The sequence below is a fragment of the Mus pahari genome, chromosome 1 (genome assembly GCF_900095145.1).
Source record: "Mus pahari chromosome 1, PAHARI_EIJ_v1.1, whole genome shotgun sequence".
Lineage (NCBI taxonomy): Eukaryota > Metazoa > Chordata > Mammalia > Rodentia > Muridae > Mus > Mus pahari.
In genome coordinates, this window is record NC_034590.1 from 112,232,889 (window position 1) to 112,249,751 (window position 16,863).

Here is a 16,863-nt window from a genome sequence, read left to right on the forward strand (position 1 = left end):
CCCTTGCTCCATGCAGCCCTACTCAGACCCCTTGCTCCATGCAGCCCTACTCAGACCCCTTGCTCCATGCAGCCCTACTCAGAGTCCTCGCTCCATGCAGCCCTACTCAGAGCCCTTGCTCCCTCCTCTCTCCCAAAGCAAAGCCAGAACAAGAGAGAGTATGGAAGGCAGCAGGGCCTCCGCTGTTCTATGGCGGCTGGCCTCTGAGGACCAACGTGTCTCTGCTGTGGTAGCCGCCTGCTCAAGGAGTTGACCTCTGATCTCAGGGACCCAAAGGGCAGTAGATAGGGCATACCTGGAGTGCCTAGGGACTGGATCTGGCCAAAGTTCACAGCTGGAAACAGGAGACCCACCTCCTAAAACTTGCCTAAGCACAGATGCTGCCCATCTGGCGTCTGAGGCCCCAGGGCCTTACTCTTTACCGTTGGAGATCCTAAGGCCACCTGTCCCTTCTTGGACCAGGTCTTGGTATGGAAGGGACCCTCTTGTTAGAGCCTTTGGTTTCCTGGCCCTTAGCTGGGGGGTCTGCAGGATTGAGTGTGGAGATTGTACTTTCCAGACCCCAGGGACTCCTCCCTGAGGTACTGAGGCTGACAGGGACCACCAGACAGGAACCTCTAGCTACCAGGCTTTTTCCTGCATGAACCTTCATGTAACTTTGAGGGTAGCAGGGCCAGCCCTGGGCAGCACACCCTAAGGTTCCCAGCCACAAATAGACCACCTAGGTCCCTTACTACTCCGGGGTTGCCCGGTCAATGTCTTGGAGCCCTGAAGCTGTGTCAGGATCCCCCTCACCCCAACTGCTTTTCTTTGCCCCCCCCCCCAGTATTCCCTACTGAGCCAAGCAGGCTCTGAGATCCTCTCACTGATCCAGAAGTCAGAGAGACCCTTCTCAGCCCCTCATTCTGGCCCAGGACTGTCCCCAGCACCGGATGAGGAACAGAAAATATGCAATGGGGTGACTATTTTGTTTAGAAAGAGTGAAGAACAAAGCCCCCCCCTCCCCAACACTGCCCCACCACAAGCCATCACCCATCCGCCACCCTCTCCTCCATGACACCAGACCCATGAAGATAGGAAAACAGGTGTGGAGGTGAGAGAGCACCATCTGTGCAAATTATGAGGCCAGGGAGGAGATAAGGGATGAGGTGATGATGGAGGGAGAGATGCAGATTGTGGGAAGGGGAGACACTGGACGACAACAACCATGACTCAGCTCATTACTGCTGTTGCCTCTGGGAATAAAGCACCTGCCCTGCTTTGGGTGCAGAACAGAAACACAAACCCCTCTCCTGCTCGAATACCCTGCAGGGGCTGTAGGAACTCGCTCAGCTCTCTTAGTTCTGGGGCAGGGTTTCCATGATCAAGGGGCTGATTTCTGCCATGGACTCATCTCTGTGTACCCACAGAGAAGGCACTGCCTGCCCTGTCCTCTGACAAAGGCAGGAATTCTATGGGACCACAGACCACCCATACCCCTCACCTAATCTCCAAGGCTCCCTCGGTGACATCCTCAAGCCTGCTGCCCTTCTGCAGCCATTAACATTCCACACTGTTCCCACAGAGCACATGTAGACAGCAGAGGCTCACATGGCTGGGGAAAGATCCCAAATCTGGGCTCTCTGCATCCTGCCCCAAAGGATGCTTAGAACCTCTCTCCCTGTGCCCAGCAGAAACCGTCTGTTCCCTCTTCCTTAGCCGAGCTGGGTACTCATGTACACAAATGTAGCACCGCAACAGAGTATGGACAGCACACAAATGCAATGCAAATGTGAGTTCCCCAAAATCAGTGCTCCAGATAGATAAAAAAGAAGCATTTTCAAAGAAGCTGAATGAATAAAACACTTCAATGCCCTTAGAGTGTTTTCATATTCAGAGCAGAGAGCTCCTGGAAGCATCTTAGTAATACACCCCTCACCAGCTGCAGAGTCTATGGACCAGACCCCAAATATCATAGCTGACAAGGATGTTATAGCCTCACTCAATACATAGTGAGAGTGAAGAGATCAGATATCAGTACCTAAATAAATCCCACAGATACCTGGGAACATGGGAGAACTGATGGAGAGAGAGAAAAATAGGGAAAGATGGAGGATGGATGGTGAATGGATATTGGATGAATGGAAGGTTGGCATGGATGGTAGATAGATGGATGGGTGGATGATAGGTGATGAATGGATGGATGGATGACAGATAGATAGATGGATGGATGATGGATGGATGGATGAGGGATGGATGGATGATGAATGGATGGTGGATGGATAAAAGGTTGGGAAGGATGGATCATTGGGGAGATGAGTGAACAGATGAAGGATAAAAGGCTGGGGATGGAAGGGTAAGTAGGTAGGTGAAGTGGAAACTTCTAGTTTCTTTGGAAAGTCAATCACATTGTAAATATTTTGCTGGGGCACATAGGTGAAGGATAGCTTGCTAAAGCAGACACAGGAAAGAATGTTTTCTTGAAGCAGACACAGATGAAAGGAAGTTTTGATATAGCAAACACGTGAAAGGACCTGTGACGAGGGAGTATAAATTTGACCCCACAGACAGAGGGAGATGAACACTGAACACTGGTTTGCTCTGTCTTGCTAGTCTTCACTGACACATGTGTATTGGTTTGCCTTACATAGCATTGTTGAGCTCAATTTGTGGTAACGCTCTCATTGAGAGAAATTTGCCCAAGAACTGCTTGGGAGGTTCCTGCAGCAGCTTGCCACTTCAGAGGCCTAGCCTCAGGCCTGCTGGTATTTGTGCCTGGTGTCTGCCTGCCAAAAGGACTAGACTGTAGTTGCTGAGTTGTATTTGGTGTTTTCCATGGGACTGAACTGTTGTCAAGGAAGATCAAGCTTGCCCTTAAAGAACCACTGCCCATATCCTAATAAGTTTTATCTTCTACTACCTCTGATGGGTGATGGGCTAGAGGAGAGGTTGAACACTTCTTAAAAGTAGACTGCAAAACATTTATGCTGTAGGCATACCCTACCTGTAGGGTAAGTGAGTGGATAGATTGGTGAGTGGATGGGCTGATGGATGGAGGATGAGAGGAATCAATAGGTGGATAGAAAGGTGAATATATGGATTGGGATATGTGGATGGGCTAATAGGTGAGAGAATTGATGGCTTTATGGATGGGTGGTGAATAGGTGGAAGGGTGAATGGATAAATGGATGGATGAGGGATAGATAAATGAGTGGAGAGATAGAGCATTGGTGGATTCAAAGGTGAGTGGATGGATAGATTGGTGGGTGGAGGAGTAAACTGTTGGAGGCACATGTCTTCACAATGTACCCATGAAGCTGTGTCTCTACTTGCAGATGCTGAAGATCCTCTACTCTCCCATGACCCCATCTCCTGGGCCTGCTGAACAATCATCATTCTAGGAGACTTCTCTGAAATGGAAGGCCTTCTTACCCCTGCTACTGGCAGGAAAATCTTCCCACAAGCCTGGACCACACCTTGGCCTAGTACCTGATCTCTACAGTTCCCATATCCCACTGGCACAGGCGAGGGGATGAGGGGCGGAGTAGATGAGAGATGCTGGTGAGACTTCTAGGGCTTCTAGGGTGAAGACATCCAGGGGCAGGGATGAAGACCTCACCCACAGCCCTCTGTGTGAATCTCCATCTTTTTTGAGGGGGAAGCCGTCAGCTTTGCTAACAAGCTCAGACATGAGCTAGAGTGGCGATGAAGTATGCATAAGAAACATGGAGTGGCTGCCTGCCTGTGTCCATGTCCAGGAACCCCTGGACAGTTGGGGAAGGGCACATGGTTGGGGTCCTGCATAAAGGTCTGAGCCTCGGGTACTTGCTCATGGCCCTCGTGTGTACATGTGTTAGCAGATGAGTGTGCTCTTGTGTACAAGCTCCCATACTTATGGCCAAGTACCTCTGATGTAGACCCCAGGACTTCAAGAGTGGCCAGAAATAGAATCATTTCCACCCATCAGCAATGGGTACCTGGGAGAGCCTGAGAAGCAAGAGGAGAGAGCTGGCTAGACGGGAGAGCGCCCAACCAACATCATGGAACCCACACCGAGGCGGATAAGAACCACAGAACCAAAGGCCCAGTCTACTCCAGGGCCATGTTCCTTCCATAGGGAACAAAGAATTCTAAGGACCCAGATGTGAGTGGTTTCTACAGACTCTAGAGGGTACTCTAGGTCAGTGCTCTACAGTGCTGGGGGACCTCACTCTGCCTGCAACAGTTCTCATGTCACTAGCACAGGAGGCCATGGGACCTATTGTCAGCCTAAGGCTCTTCTGTGATTCTGTCCACTCCCCAGAGGACCTCAGAGCACATGGCCAGTAAGTGGCCTTGGACAAATCACCTCTAGGCTCCCCACACTCTCATCTAGGTCTCTACTGCTGTGTGGGCAGTGGGCTGGTGGGGCTATCCTGGCCCGGAAGCCCTGAACCATAAAGACGCCGCCTGCCTCCTCCTCCTCCTCCTTCTTCTTCTTCTTTTTTTTTTTTTTTTTTTTTTTTTTTTTTTTTTTGATTCTGTAATTTTATAGCAAAAAGAAAAGATAAGTCAGCTTTGATTGGCAATAATTTTATTGGCATAAGCTTTTATCCCTCTCTGTTCAGGGGAACAGAGAGTTTATGGCCATCTCCCCATCTCAGCCAGAGCGGGTGGGGTGACAGGTTACAGCTCTGATTAGGGGCTCTCTTGGGCCTGCCTTCCCACACCCTTGAGGGGCTGGGGAATGAAACAGCCTGTGATGGAGACAGCCTTCTGATTCCCCTTTCTCCCTCCCTACCCTTGGCCTGAACGGCTCCACTTGCAGAGGCTCTGGCCCTACATGCCTGCAAGTTGGTTTCTTCACCTCTTCACCTAAAAGTCTTGTATCAGTGAGTCAGTGAGACTCTTGGCAGCTCCCCCATGATAGGTACTGCCTGCTCTACTGCAGTATCAGGAATAGTCCCACTGTGCCCTCTAGCCCTCCCCCCAGTGACATCCCCACACGCTCATAGGCTCTGCCTAGCATAGAAAGAGAGAGATCAAGGTTGGGGAGGGGGGCTGCCCAGTGCTCACAACCCCAAACTACCTAGTATATTCTAGGGTGGACGTTAGCTCTTTTCGGCTGTGAATGAACCAAAGGCTAGTACTGGCTTCAAAGGACCGAGAAAGCCGCAGGGCCACACCTGAAGTGTCGGGGACATTAAAGGGCCCCACCCCAAGTGGCGGGTAGCCCAGACAAGCAAGGGGATGCCCAGAACTCTGACCCAGAGGGAGTGGCCAGGGTAGGCCCAGGGGGCCCACCCCACCCATGAGGCCAGCAGAGGCCCCCACAGGGCTAATCCCACCCATGAGGCCCATAGAGGCTCCCCCCACAGGGCCAACCCCACCCTTGACGCCAGTAGAGGCCCCCACAATGCCTGAGTCTCTGGCCTGGGGCTACACCCTTGGGGTTCTTGGGAACTCCTTGAGATGGGTTCGGCCTGCCTCTTGAATTGAGGGCCTTGTTCCCTATGGGAATGCTGGAGTTAAAGGCATAGTATAGTAGGGGCCTCCTAGGGCCAACCTTACTTCAAGACTACCAGTTAGGATTAGGGTTGGGTCAATCTGGGATCCCTGGAGAAGATTATTGCCACCCAGCACATCCTCCATAGGCCTCTTCCCCAGGGATCACAGTACCCACAAGGGTCCCCAACAAGCCCCTGGTGCAGCTGCAGCAACAGCAGCAGCAGCAGCAGCAGCAGCAGACTGAGCTGCAGAGTACCTCTTAGCTTTACTTCCACCAGTACAAGGCCATATACTCTAAGGTGAATACACCAAAAGATCAGCCTTAACTGGCCTCCTCTGATTAGCATGAAATAGCACCCCCAAGGTCTGAGGCCCAGGTACCCTTATCCACAACAGCACAGGAGCCCCATAGGAAGCACCTTAGGGGAACCCCTTGATAGGGCTCTACTGTGGACCAGACCAGAGGCTGACCCATTATGGAGTTCCTTCTCTCCACAGCCCTAGGCAGGGTCCTTTGATTTAGCTCTAGAGCTTGAGGTCAGGGGGCTAATGATACCCACAGGGTTTAACGGAGAAGGCCCAGGTGGTGGTCCACACCCACCTACTGAGTGGAAACTCCGACTTCAGGTCTACCTTGGTGCAGGAGGTCCAGCTCCTCATTCCTAGTGTACCTGATGGAATAGCCAGCCACTAGAATGGACTCTAGCTTCAGGCCTTCCAGATGATTCCGTGCAATGGCTAGGCCTAAGGGGCTGGGGTCCAGATGTGAGGCCTTCCTAAGCAGAAGATTACCCTTTTGCTCCCATCAGGAGCAAGGCCAGGTTGGAAGTTGTAGCCAGCGGCAAAAACCCTCTGGCTGCCTGCTTTCTGTTTTTTCCAGGGCAGAGAGCGAGGAATCACTAATTGGCGTCTTGGGCGGTACTGCACCTGACCCGACTGTCCTCGGGGGACCAGTGACTCAAGGAAAAGCCCACACCCTTCTAGCTGCTCTGCCTCCTGCCTCCCAATTCCCAACATCCTACATCCCAGCCTCTCTACCTACTGGCCCCCACCTCCTAGCCTCCCTTCCAGCTTGCAGACTCTTCTCCTAGCACCCACACATCCAAGCCACCTCAAGCTCCCAGCTCCCCGAGACTTTCAACAGCTCAGCCTCCCTACCCTAAGGATACTCTCCTAGGGATCAGACTGCACCAGGTGTCTCCCTGCACAGGGAGGAGCAGTGCAAAGACCCTGAGGCAGCAGTTAGGTGTGCTCGTGGCTGAGGGGGTGGGAAGAAAAGGCTGAGAAAGAGGTGTGAGAAAAGCCTCCGGACTTCTGGGGACGAGACACACACTTGCGCCAGCCTGATCTCAGCCACATAGGAAATAAGGTGGGAACACCAGGGCCTCAGACCCCATTAACTGTTCTCAGCAGTCTTGCAGTCTCTACTCCTGTAGATTATGGGCCCCAGCATGCCTTGCAGTCCGTCAGCCAGCCTGATGAGGCGCACGGAATTCCCCCAGGAACCTAGACAGCCTTAAGAATGGCAGACTTGACTGAGCCATAGCCTGGAACCCAGGAAAGTCTGGGAACAGTCCTTCAAATGAGAATTCTGGGAGGAGATGCCTGGAAGCAATACGATGGTGGTCCAACCCAGAGCGTACAGGCACCCATAAGCCTGGTGGAGCTTCACTATTTCCCAAGCCCATTGAGGCTTCACCATTTCCCAAGCACCCCTGTGGTGGTCTAGTTCTGCCAGCAGGGCCGTTCCTTCAGGAAGCTGGTTGCTAAGCAGAAACTGGGGTCACCCCCACCTCTGCCTACCAAGGATGCTGAGGGCATTGGCTCACATTCCAGAAATAACCCGTCCCGGGATGCCCCGTGGTTGACATGAAGGCTGCCAGTGGCTGCATGTCTCTGCTTGCCCACAGATCGTGGCAGCAGGGCCCCTTCTGACCTCATCTCTTCCCAGTGGAGGTCAGCAGTTGCCCACAGACAGAGAAGTGCAGAGAGTAGTGAGAAGAGGATGGGGAGACCACCTAGAGGTTACAAGCAGCCCAAGGCAGGGCCAAGGCCAGAAGAGTAGCCAGCGAGGCGAAGGAACAGCAGGGCTTAGAGAGCTGAAGGAATGAGGACAGGCTGGAGAGAAAGTAACAGAGCATTGCCAGGGCACAGAGTGGCCAGGATGAGAACAGGGTATGCTAAAACATGGTAGGAGCAGAGCTTGCGTGGATGGGTTCCAGAGGGTGGACAGCAGGCAAGGCTGGGCATTTGAGCTGGGGCACAGATGGCTATGGGACAGAGAAGGGCTAGCAGACCTGGAGCAGCTGCTGGAGCACCAAGATTCTCCTGCCAGAGCAAAGGCAGAAGTGAGAGCCAGACCCCATTCAGGAAACAAGGTGATAGGGGACCCTTTGGCCCCAAACACAAGCCCTTCACTACATAGCTCTTGTAGCTTATGAGGTCTAAGGCCTGGCCATGGCTTAGTGTGAGCACGCCCTTACCATGGAAGGCAGGGAGGAGTTACGGCACTCCGGATTACTCAGCCCTGGACCACTGGGTAACGGACGCTTCCTCCCTATAACTCCAGTTCTTTTCTGTATCCCCCATACGGGCATCCTTCCTCTCAAAGGCCAACCTCTGATGCCGGGAATGAAAGCCAAGTCACGCCAGTCCTATCCCAGAGATAGACTCCAGATTGGCATCCACTCACCTTGGGCCCCAGATGTTCACTTGTAGGCATACATTTTTTTTTTTTTGCAGCTGACTTTTAATAAGTGTTCGACCTCTCCTCTAGCCCACCATCCGGCAGAGGTAATGGAAGAGAAAAGTTATTCGGATGTGGGTGAAGTGGACCTGTTCAGCAATTGTTCTTCCGGGGTGAGCATGATCTTTCAGTCCCGTAGCAAACACAAAATACTATTCAGGTGCCTCAGACCAGTCCCCTAGGCAGGCAGACACCAGGCATGAGCCAGAAGCTACAGTCCAGTCTTTCCAGCAAGCAGACACCAGGCAGATGTAGTTCAATCCTAAAGAAACCTCCAGGCTCGCCAACTGGCCTAAGGCAAGGCCACGGAAGCAGCAAGCTACCACAGGAACCTCCGGAGCAACTCCTGGGTGAGTTTCTCTCAGTGTCAGCATTATCACAAGTTGAGCTCAACAACGCTATGTAAGGCCACCCAATACATACTTGTCTTTAGCGAAGAAGGGTGAGGTGGAGCAAGCCAAACCAATGCTCAGTGTTCATCCCCCACCATCTGTAGGGTCATATTTATACTCCTTCCTCCCAGGTCCTCTCACGTGTTTGCTTTAGCAAGACATCCTTTCACCTGTGTCTGCTTCAGGAAAACATTCTTTCACGTGATTGCTTTAGCAAGCCATCCTTTCACCTGTGCGCCACAGCTAAACATCATTTGACATAATTGACTTCCCAGAGAAACTGGAAGTTTCCACTTCATTCACCCTTTCCCGAGGCCACACTGACCAGATCAGGCTATGATTGGAGTCCAAGCCTACATCTTCCCAGTGTCCCCATGTGACAAGGAAGACCCCACACCTCCATTCTATCTCATCTCTAAGACCTCAGATCGGAGCTGGCCTGGGATGGGGATGAGGTTCCATGGGACAAGATATCTCCAGGACCACAAGTATAAACAGGCAGGGTGAAGGGTACTGCACTTGGCCCCAAACAGAGGCCTCCACAAACTTTAGCATCTCGTGGCCTGCCTGGACAGCTGACATCATCAGCTCTGCTGGGGAGCAGTTGCTACCTGCTAAAGATAAGGGGCTACATTCTGGCCCCTGGTTTCTGCAAGGATGTCAGATCCACCTAGCCCACTCCCTTCCAGCAGTAGCCTTTCACATCATCTGTTGGGTTGCCTTGCTGTGGGAGCCTTCTGAATTTGCTGTCTGTCCGTCTAGCTCCAAGGACCCCACCAACTTTCAGATGTTGAAAGCAGCAGAATGTATTGCTACCTTCTAGCCAATAGGATGCAGCAGAAATGATGACATCATCTCTGAGTTGGGGATATAAAAGGACTGTCGCTGTCCCCTACTGTCATTCACAGCCCCACACTGAGGCCAGCCCTGCCCACATGGGTTGGTCTGGGAAGCGAATTCCTGGTTCATCTGTCTGCTCAGGTCCATTGCTCTGCATTTGTGCATAGCCCAAAAGCAATTTGTCGCATCAAGGCCCTCAAGAGCTGCCAGGTACCAAGTTTGCCTGAGGTTGGACAAGGCTATGTACCTATCAGAGTAGCCACCCACCTACAGGGCCACACAGTATTCTGCTCTACCTGACATCTGACTTTGGTGCAGGGCTGAAGGCTCAGAAGTTCCCAGGACTGTGGGATGAGGCACCTGCAAACCTCCTGGGGTTAGGACCAGGGTACATGTCCAAGAGGCTTAATGAAGGCACCCCGTGTTAGGTGAGGCTCCAGTGCTTCCCCCAAGGACCACTCCTAAACAAAGCTGGCCTGGAGGATGGCCATCAAGTGCCTTGTTCCCTGCCCCACTCCTGGGGCTGCTTCTCCCATCCAGCCGTGCTCCAGGCAGGCCAGGTGGATGGTTGTAAGTTGGGAGTTCCCTAGCTTGGGACACCCATTCCTCATATCTTCTGTGCTCAGAAATGACTGCCGTTGGCCATCTTTGGCGAGCAGGCCACTCGAGAGGAAGGCTCAGCTAAGCCAGGGCGGTTTGTGGCCCAGCGGCTGACCTGGCCCCTGCACCTGTCTCTGTTTGCACAAATCCTGTCTCTAATAGACTTAATCGTGGAGCTTTGATGCCTGTGCCAGGGCCCTACAAGTCCTTGGGCCTCCCAACAAACAGGCCATTGTCTGCAACCCAGTGGTAGGCCTGCCTGTTAATGGTTAAACCGTTAAACCGAGGAAGACAGCCCTCTCTGAGACCAGAATGAGGAGCCAGAAAAGGTCTAGGCATAGCAGCCCCCATCTCTCAGGGTGTGCTGTCCTGTGCTGGGGCCCCCATGGGTAGTCACATGGACATGGGGATTTGTCTGTGTCCGCAAAACCGGGGATACTGATCCCTCCCTGGTACCCATAATCCCCAAAGCAGGTTTGCCAGCCTGTATGAGCCTGGGGCAGTGGAAGATGCTCTAACCTGAGAGACCCAGCCCCTTGCTGTGCTACCCTAACTCAAAAGACAGTAGCAGGTATGTGAAGAGCCACAGTTACACGGCTTCCTGGTTTAGAGCACTGGCTGCTCTTCCAGAGGAAGAGTGAGTGGTAGCTCACAGACATCTGTGTAACTACAGCTCCAGGATATCTGGTACCCTCTTCCAGTCTCCATGGGCAGTAGGTATGCATGTGGTGTGCATAAGTGCATGCAGAGAAAACACTCATATATATAAAGTAGAATAAAATACCAGCCAGAAGACCTCATACACAGTGAGAACTCAAGCTTCCGTGGTAGACAACATGGCGTTACCATACAACAGGGCTATTCTGGATGTACAGTCACAGGAAGCAAAGCCGGGGACTCAGGGAGGCTGCTGCACCTGCTGCAATGCTCAAAACAGCATTACACAGAATCAAAAAGCTCCCGAGTGTTCATGAATGAGAGGCAGAACCACATAGTGAAATATCAGCTCAGCGAAAGATGGAGCTGAGGGTGGTGGTGGTGGTGGTGGTGGTGGTGGTGATGGCTGAATCAGGAGACCTGCCACAGCTTTGAGGCCAGCCTGGGCTACTACTACAATGGGGCTGAGCCTCTGACTCATGGCTCAGTGAAAACCACACACTATCAATGGCACTTAATGCCAAAGAGGCAAGTCCTCAGGGTTGTGTACTTTTAAAAAGGGACAATCTTATGTGGTGAGAATTCCCCTTAGTATAAAACACTAATGGCCCACTTAGATAGATGGGGAAGCTGCGGGTGGGGGTGTGGCACAGACCCCAAGTTGTACCTGTCTGTGACTTTGGCTGTGACTAGCTGCCTAGCTCAGTAATAACATCAAGAGTCCCCAAACACTGGCTGCTTAGCTTAGCAATGGCATTGAAGGTCCCCACACACATACTGGCTGCCTAGAACTGGAATGGCATAGAAGGTCCCCACATGTCGGCTTCCTAGCTCAAGTAACAACATTGAGGGTTCACACACACTTGCTGGTCAGTTCAGCAAAGGAGTCAAGGGTCCCTATTCTTTCTGAAGCTCAACAGTTTCTTTACTCAAACACCTTAGATACCACACACATACCAAACCACCCTCATTCACCCTAACATTCTGAGATCATGAAGCGTTACCCCTGCATCCCTGTCACTTCATCGTGGTGCCAATCAACCAACAATCACTCCAACACTTCTAAAGTGGCCATGCCAAGCCCTGGTGACTGGCCCAGCCATTGCGACCATTTATCTCCTCCTCCCTGCTTTTCTTCCCACCTCCAGCTAGCTGTGCCTTCCCAGGTCTCTGAGGAGATGCAGCCTCATCTACTGCATAGAACTCCTGACCACAACTTCCTACTGTGGTCCCAGTTGTGTCCCCTCTGAATCCCCAGGACCCTAAGACTAGCTTCCCCAGTTGTGGACCCTACCTAGTCCTCCCTTACTGGAGACTCCAGAGCTTGGGGTGACGCTGTAGTTTTCCACCCACCCCCCAACAGGTGCCCCCTACTACATCTGTAGGCTTGCTGCCAGCTGCTCCCTGGGGATATAGCCCAAGTTCACCATGAAGAAATCCATGAACATGGGCTTTGGGCTTTTCCATCCTCCTGGAAGTTCAAATTCAAGTGACTGCAGCAAACATTGATGTCCATGTACACCTCCTCCATACTTAGAGACCCTGCCATCCTTGACTAAAGACAGAAACATCTCCTGGCTAGGCCTGTCTTCTAGATTTAAAGGGCAAGTCCAGCCCCATTTGTCTCTGAAGAACCCAGCACTGATCAGCCCACAGGACTTTACACCACAGCCTGAGTGACTAACTGGCCCTTGAGTGACTAGTTGACCCTTGCTAATGTAGCTCCTCCATCACCACTCCTTAGGAAAGCCCTCTTCAGATGTCCCAGCCAGATTCTGGATCTGCACTTCCCACCAGTCCTCCACAATCACATGTCACACACTGCTCTGCAGCAGGCAGAAAGGGGCTGGGGCCTTAGGCTAGTTTGAGGTTATAGGCCCTGTATCTGATGCCCTCTTGGGTCATGAGCCACCTAGGGACCATATTCACCCTTGGCCCACATCTTTGTCCCAGCCACAGACCAGGTACCCAGTGAGTATCAGTGGAGCAGAGGGTGGCAACAGACAATCGACTATCTGAATGGCCTCTGAAGGGGAACTTTCTGAGTTTAGGAAATGTTCAGGGTGGTAGCCTGCTGGTACCCTACTCGCAGGTAAAATCCTGAGCCAGGCAGAGAAGGGAGGAAGCCGACAGATGCCATTCTGGACCAGAAAACAGCACAGGTGACCACGGCCCCTCTTCATAGCCCCTTGAGTGGGCAGTCCAAAGCAGGTGGGGGTCTGGTGAAGTGACCAGTGTGGACAGCAAGATTCCCCAGGTTCTCAAGCTGTGTCTCCTTCCCCTCTCTTTACTACAAATTTCTGTCACTTGCTAACAAGCAGGGACTGGGACACAGACTTCTAAGTGCTTAACATAGCTTGTCACTCACTGTGACCACATGGAGACAGAGGTAGACATTGCCTAACCTAGGGACAGGAACTCAGTGCCAGTCACATACAGCCACACATAGGTACACATGACCACACAGAGACAAATATAGTCACTCACGAGTATGCACTGCCTCATGCGGCCACACGCAGGCATGTACAAGCATGGAGACACGTGCCCAGCCCTCCTAGCCACACGCAGGCTCTCAGACCCGCAGCCACACCCACAGAGCAACACCTAGCCACTCCCGCAGTGGGTACCCGCAGGCAGTGACAACCCCACAGCCACCGAGGCGTACGTCCTCAGCCGTGTCCACCCAGGCCTGCAGGTTCAGACAGACACCACCCGAGGCAGTAAGTGTGCCTAGAGCCTGCCAGACTAGGAGACTGTGGGTGTGAGGATGCCCCACCTGAACCTACCTGCCGTGGCCAGGGAGGTGGAGCACTGCTGAGCCACTGTCCCACTTCACAGCTTAGGAGGGAGAACCAGAAGGGCTGCCCAGTATAGCCAAGGGCCTCAGGTATCATACTCCTCAAGAAAACTCACACTCCGGGATACGTGGTGCTCGGAGTCTCCAGAGCTGTCTTGGTGGATACCACTGGCACCCTAGCCATGCCAGGCTGCTAACTTCTCACACTGCCTTTTGTGGCAACTTGTTCTAGGCAAATAAGAGGCCCTGCTGGCCAGGGTACAATGGCCAGCCCCTCACCTGCAAGCAGAACCGCATGTGGGATAGTGTATGTCCTAGTCTGTATGTCTTGTCCACCTGACACACCCTCCTTCCCTTTTAGGCCCCTCCTCTCTCCTGAGGTCACTGGTCCCTACCAAGAAAACCCATAGCTAGAATCTCCATTTCAGGCCCTAGTTTGGAGGTGGGTGGCTAGGGCTCCAGATGGGGGATTTGGGGACCTCTGCAGGTGACACCTTGCAGTTGCTGTTCTGCCTTATACTGATGGGAGTAGGGATCAGCACATGTCTGTCTCGACACTGTAGAGCAAGGGCAGAGAGGCTGTGGGGTAGGCCATACATGCTGAGAGTGGCTGAGGACCCACGGGAAGAAGATACAATAGAAATATAGGATTGAAAATCACACTTGAGCTAAACATGGTGGCTCAGTTTCTCAACCTTAGCACTCAGGAGGCTGAAGCAGGAGGAGCCTTATGTCCCTCCCCAGCCCTAAAAGGGGGAAAGCTTTGGAAACCTTTGGAAATGTGTATGAGAGGGTATGTATGTCACATATATGCAATGTCCATGGAGGCCAAAAGAGAATCAGATCTTCTGGAGCTGGCGTTCCAGACGGTCGGGAGCTACCTGCTGTGGGGGCTATGACAACTAAACTCAGTTTCTTACAGCAAGAACAGCAAGTGTTTTGAACCGCTGGGCCATCTCTCCAGCCCACCCTACCCACCGCTTTCGATGGCTAAAACAAAGGGGTCTTGCACCTCACTCTGGTGCTACTTGAGCACACACTTTGATCTTCGAAAACATGCTGACTGGGAGAGGATTTGGGGGAGATTTTTCAGATTGCTTTAAGGATGGTCTTTCTTTTGTTTTATTAACCCTTTGGTAGAAGGGACAGTAATCACATCTCCCCTCTTTTATGATATTATTATCCTCTTCAAACTCAATTCAGGCTGCCCGACTTTCGTATCCTCAGGACCTCTTCAGTAACATGTATGATAAGATGTCAGACATTTTTGTCAGTTATTGCTGCTCCCGTGGTCCCCTACAGGCTCAGAGAGTTGGCGGTGCTCTTTGGGGGAGATTGTGCAGCCCTGCTGAAGGAAGTCTGCCACTGGGGAGACTTTAAGTATTCAGCCATGCCCTCCTTCCAGTTCTCTCCCTCTCCCTTCCCCTCTGTCTCCCCCATCCCCCTCCCTCTCCCTCTGTCTCCCCTACTTCCACCACCACCCACTGCTTTGTGTTTGTGGTTGGAATGTGTCTCCTGCTCCTGCTGTGCCATTCTTTCCACACAGCATTCCACATGACAGACTCCTCCCCCTCTGGAACCATAAGCACAAATAAACTTCTCTACCTTGCCTTGCCATGGTGTCTTATCACTGTAATAGGAAAGTAACTAAGATCAAAGAAGTAATGACTGAGGTCATTACTCCTAACCTCTTTCTATACCATTATCCCATTAGATTATGGAGGGAGGGGGGACCATTTATTCCTGAATTTTTAGCTAGCTCATTCAATAAAAAGTGGGGTAATTTAGAGGATCCTTGCCTTAGATCCTTGGTGGCTAGGAACAGAAGGGACAAGGACTTACAGTATGGCCATTTTGTCCTGGAAGAGGAAAACCACTTCAGCACATCCCTAGGGTCACTGTGGTACCGTGAAGAGCCCACTCCGACTGCTGACCTTCCTGCCATACAAGCGTGACAATTGCTCTTAGCTACTGCACAAGGAGAACATCTGATTCATTCAGTCATGTCTTCATCTCTCTGCACTCAGTTTCAACTTCTACTCTGTCTAAAATCTTTACTTTCTACATCTTTGGATCTTTTTGTCATCTCTAATTTTTAAATTCTTCACAGGCAATCAGACATCAGACTGAACAATTAATGGAGAAATGGTTTTATTTACATCAGCTACTAAGCTTCCCATTGTCTGTCCTCATAATAAACAGACAAAACCAAGTTCTTTACTTTCTTTGGGTGGGTGGGTGGTGAGAATGGGGGCAGAACTCATCATGTAACTCTAATTGTCCTGCAACTTGCTATGAAGCCCAGCTGGCCTTGACAGATGAGGAACTTGAATGAGTTCCATTCATTTGCCAGCAAATTTTAGGATGACATTTTTTAACAGCCGAGTAATGCTCCATTGTGTAAATGAACCACTTTTTTTTTTCCATCCATTCTTTGGTTGAGAGACATCTAGGTTGTTCCCAGTTTCTGGCTATTATTAATAAAGCTGCTATGAGCATAGTTGAGCAGGGTCCTTCAGGTAGGATGGAATCAACAATTGCTGATTCATACCAAAGAGCCTTAGAAGGCTGGATGCCTCTACAGCCCCAATCTGCTACGGAAGGCCTGGAGGGCTGTTGGTCTGTGATCTACACTGGAACACTAAAGAAGTGGGTATATGCCCAGGAATGGCTTGGCTGGGTCTTAAGGTAGATTGAGTTCTAATTTTCTAAGAAATTGCCATATTAATTTCCAAAGCGGTGGCCATTTTCTTATACCACCCAGGACCACCTGCCTAGGGGGTGGCACTGCCCACAGAAGCTGGGCCTTCCCACGTTAATCATTAATCAAGGAAAGACTTCCAGAGTCCTGCCTACTGGCTAACCTTATGGACACATTTTCTACTGAAAATGCTCTTCCAAGATAATCAACCCTAGCTTATGTCGAGTTGTGATAAGACAGTGCATTTCCTCAGTGCTGTTGGTTGTCGGTATCCTTTTCTATCTGGGTGTAGTGTGTCCAGCTTCTTTCAGCCATCTGAACCATTGTCTCAGTAATCAATAGCACTCAAGAGCATCCTCCCAGGTTGACTCCAGTGACCCTTTCCTAGCATTTGGGCCCTAGCTGTAAAGGATGAGTTGGAAATTCAAGTGAGGGAATCCGGATAAAAAAGGTTTATAACTAACCTATAAGAAAGAAAAATAGAAAGAAACCCAGTACACAATTGCTGAGAAATTGATTTTTAATCTCCGTGGTAGGAGAGATCATCCTTCAGCCTGTCCTACTGCTCATCAATCCATATAGCATTTCAAAAAGGGACAGTCCTGAGTCCTCTGGAGGGCTGTATGGATTCTAAACAAAGCTATAAACAAATATTTGGTCTACC

General features: G+C 51.3%; 1 protein-coding gene across 1 annotated transcript in view; it reads right to left on the minus strand.

Moving 5' to 3' along the window:
- The window catches only part of Th (tyrosine hydroxylase), a 38,468-nt gene extending 29,780 nt beyond the window's left edge, over positions 1-8,688 (minus strand). Inside the window, exon 1 of the mRNA XM_021206802.2 lies at positions 8,159-8,688. Coding sequence (XP_021062461.1) covers positions 8,159-8,188 — 30 coding nt within the window. The 5' untranslated portion in view covers positions 8,189-8,688. The remainder of the gene's footprint in view (positions 1-8,158) is intronic.
- Positions 8,689-16,863: the final 8,175 nt, after the last annotated feature.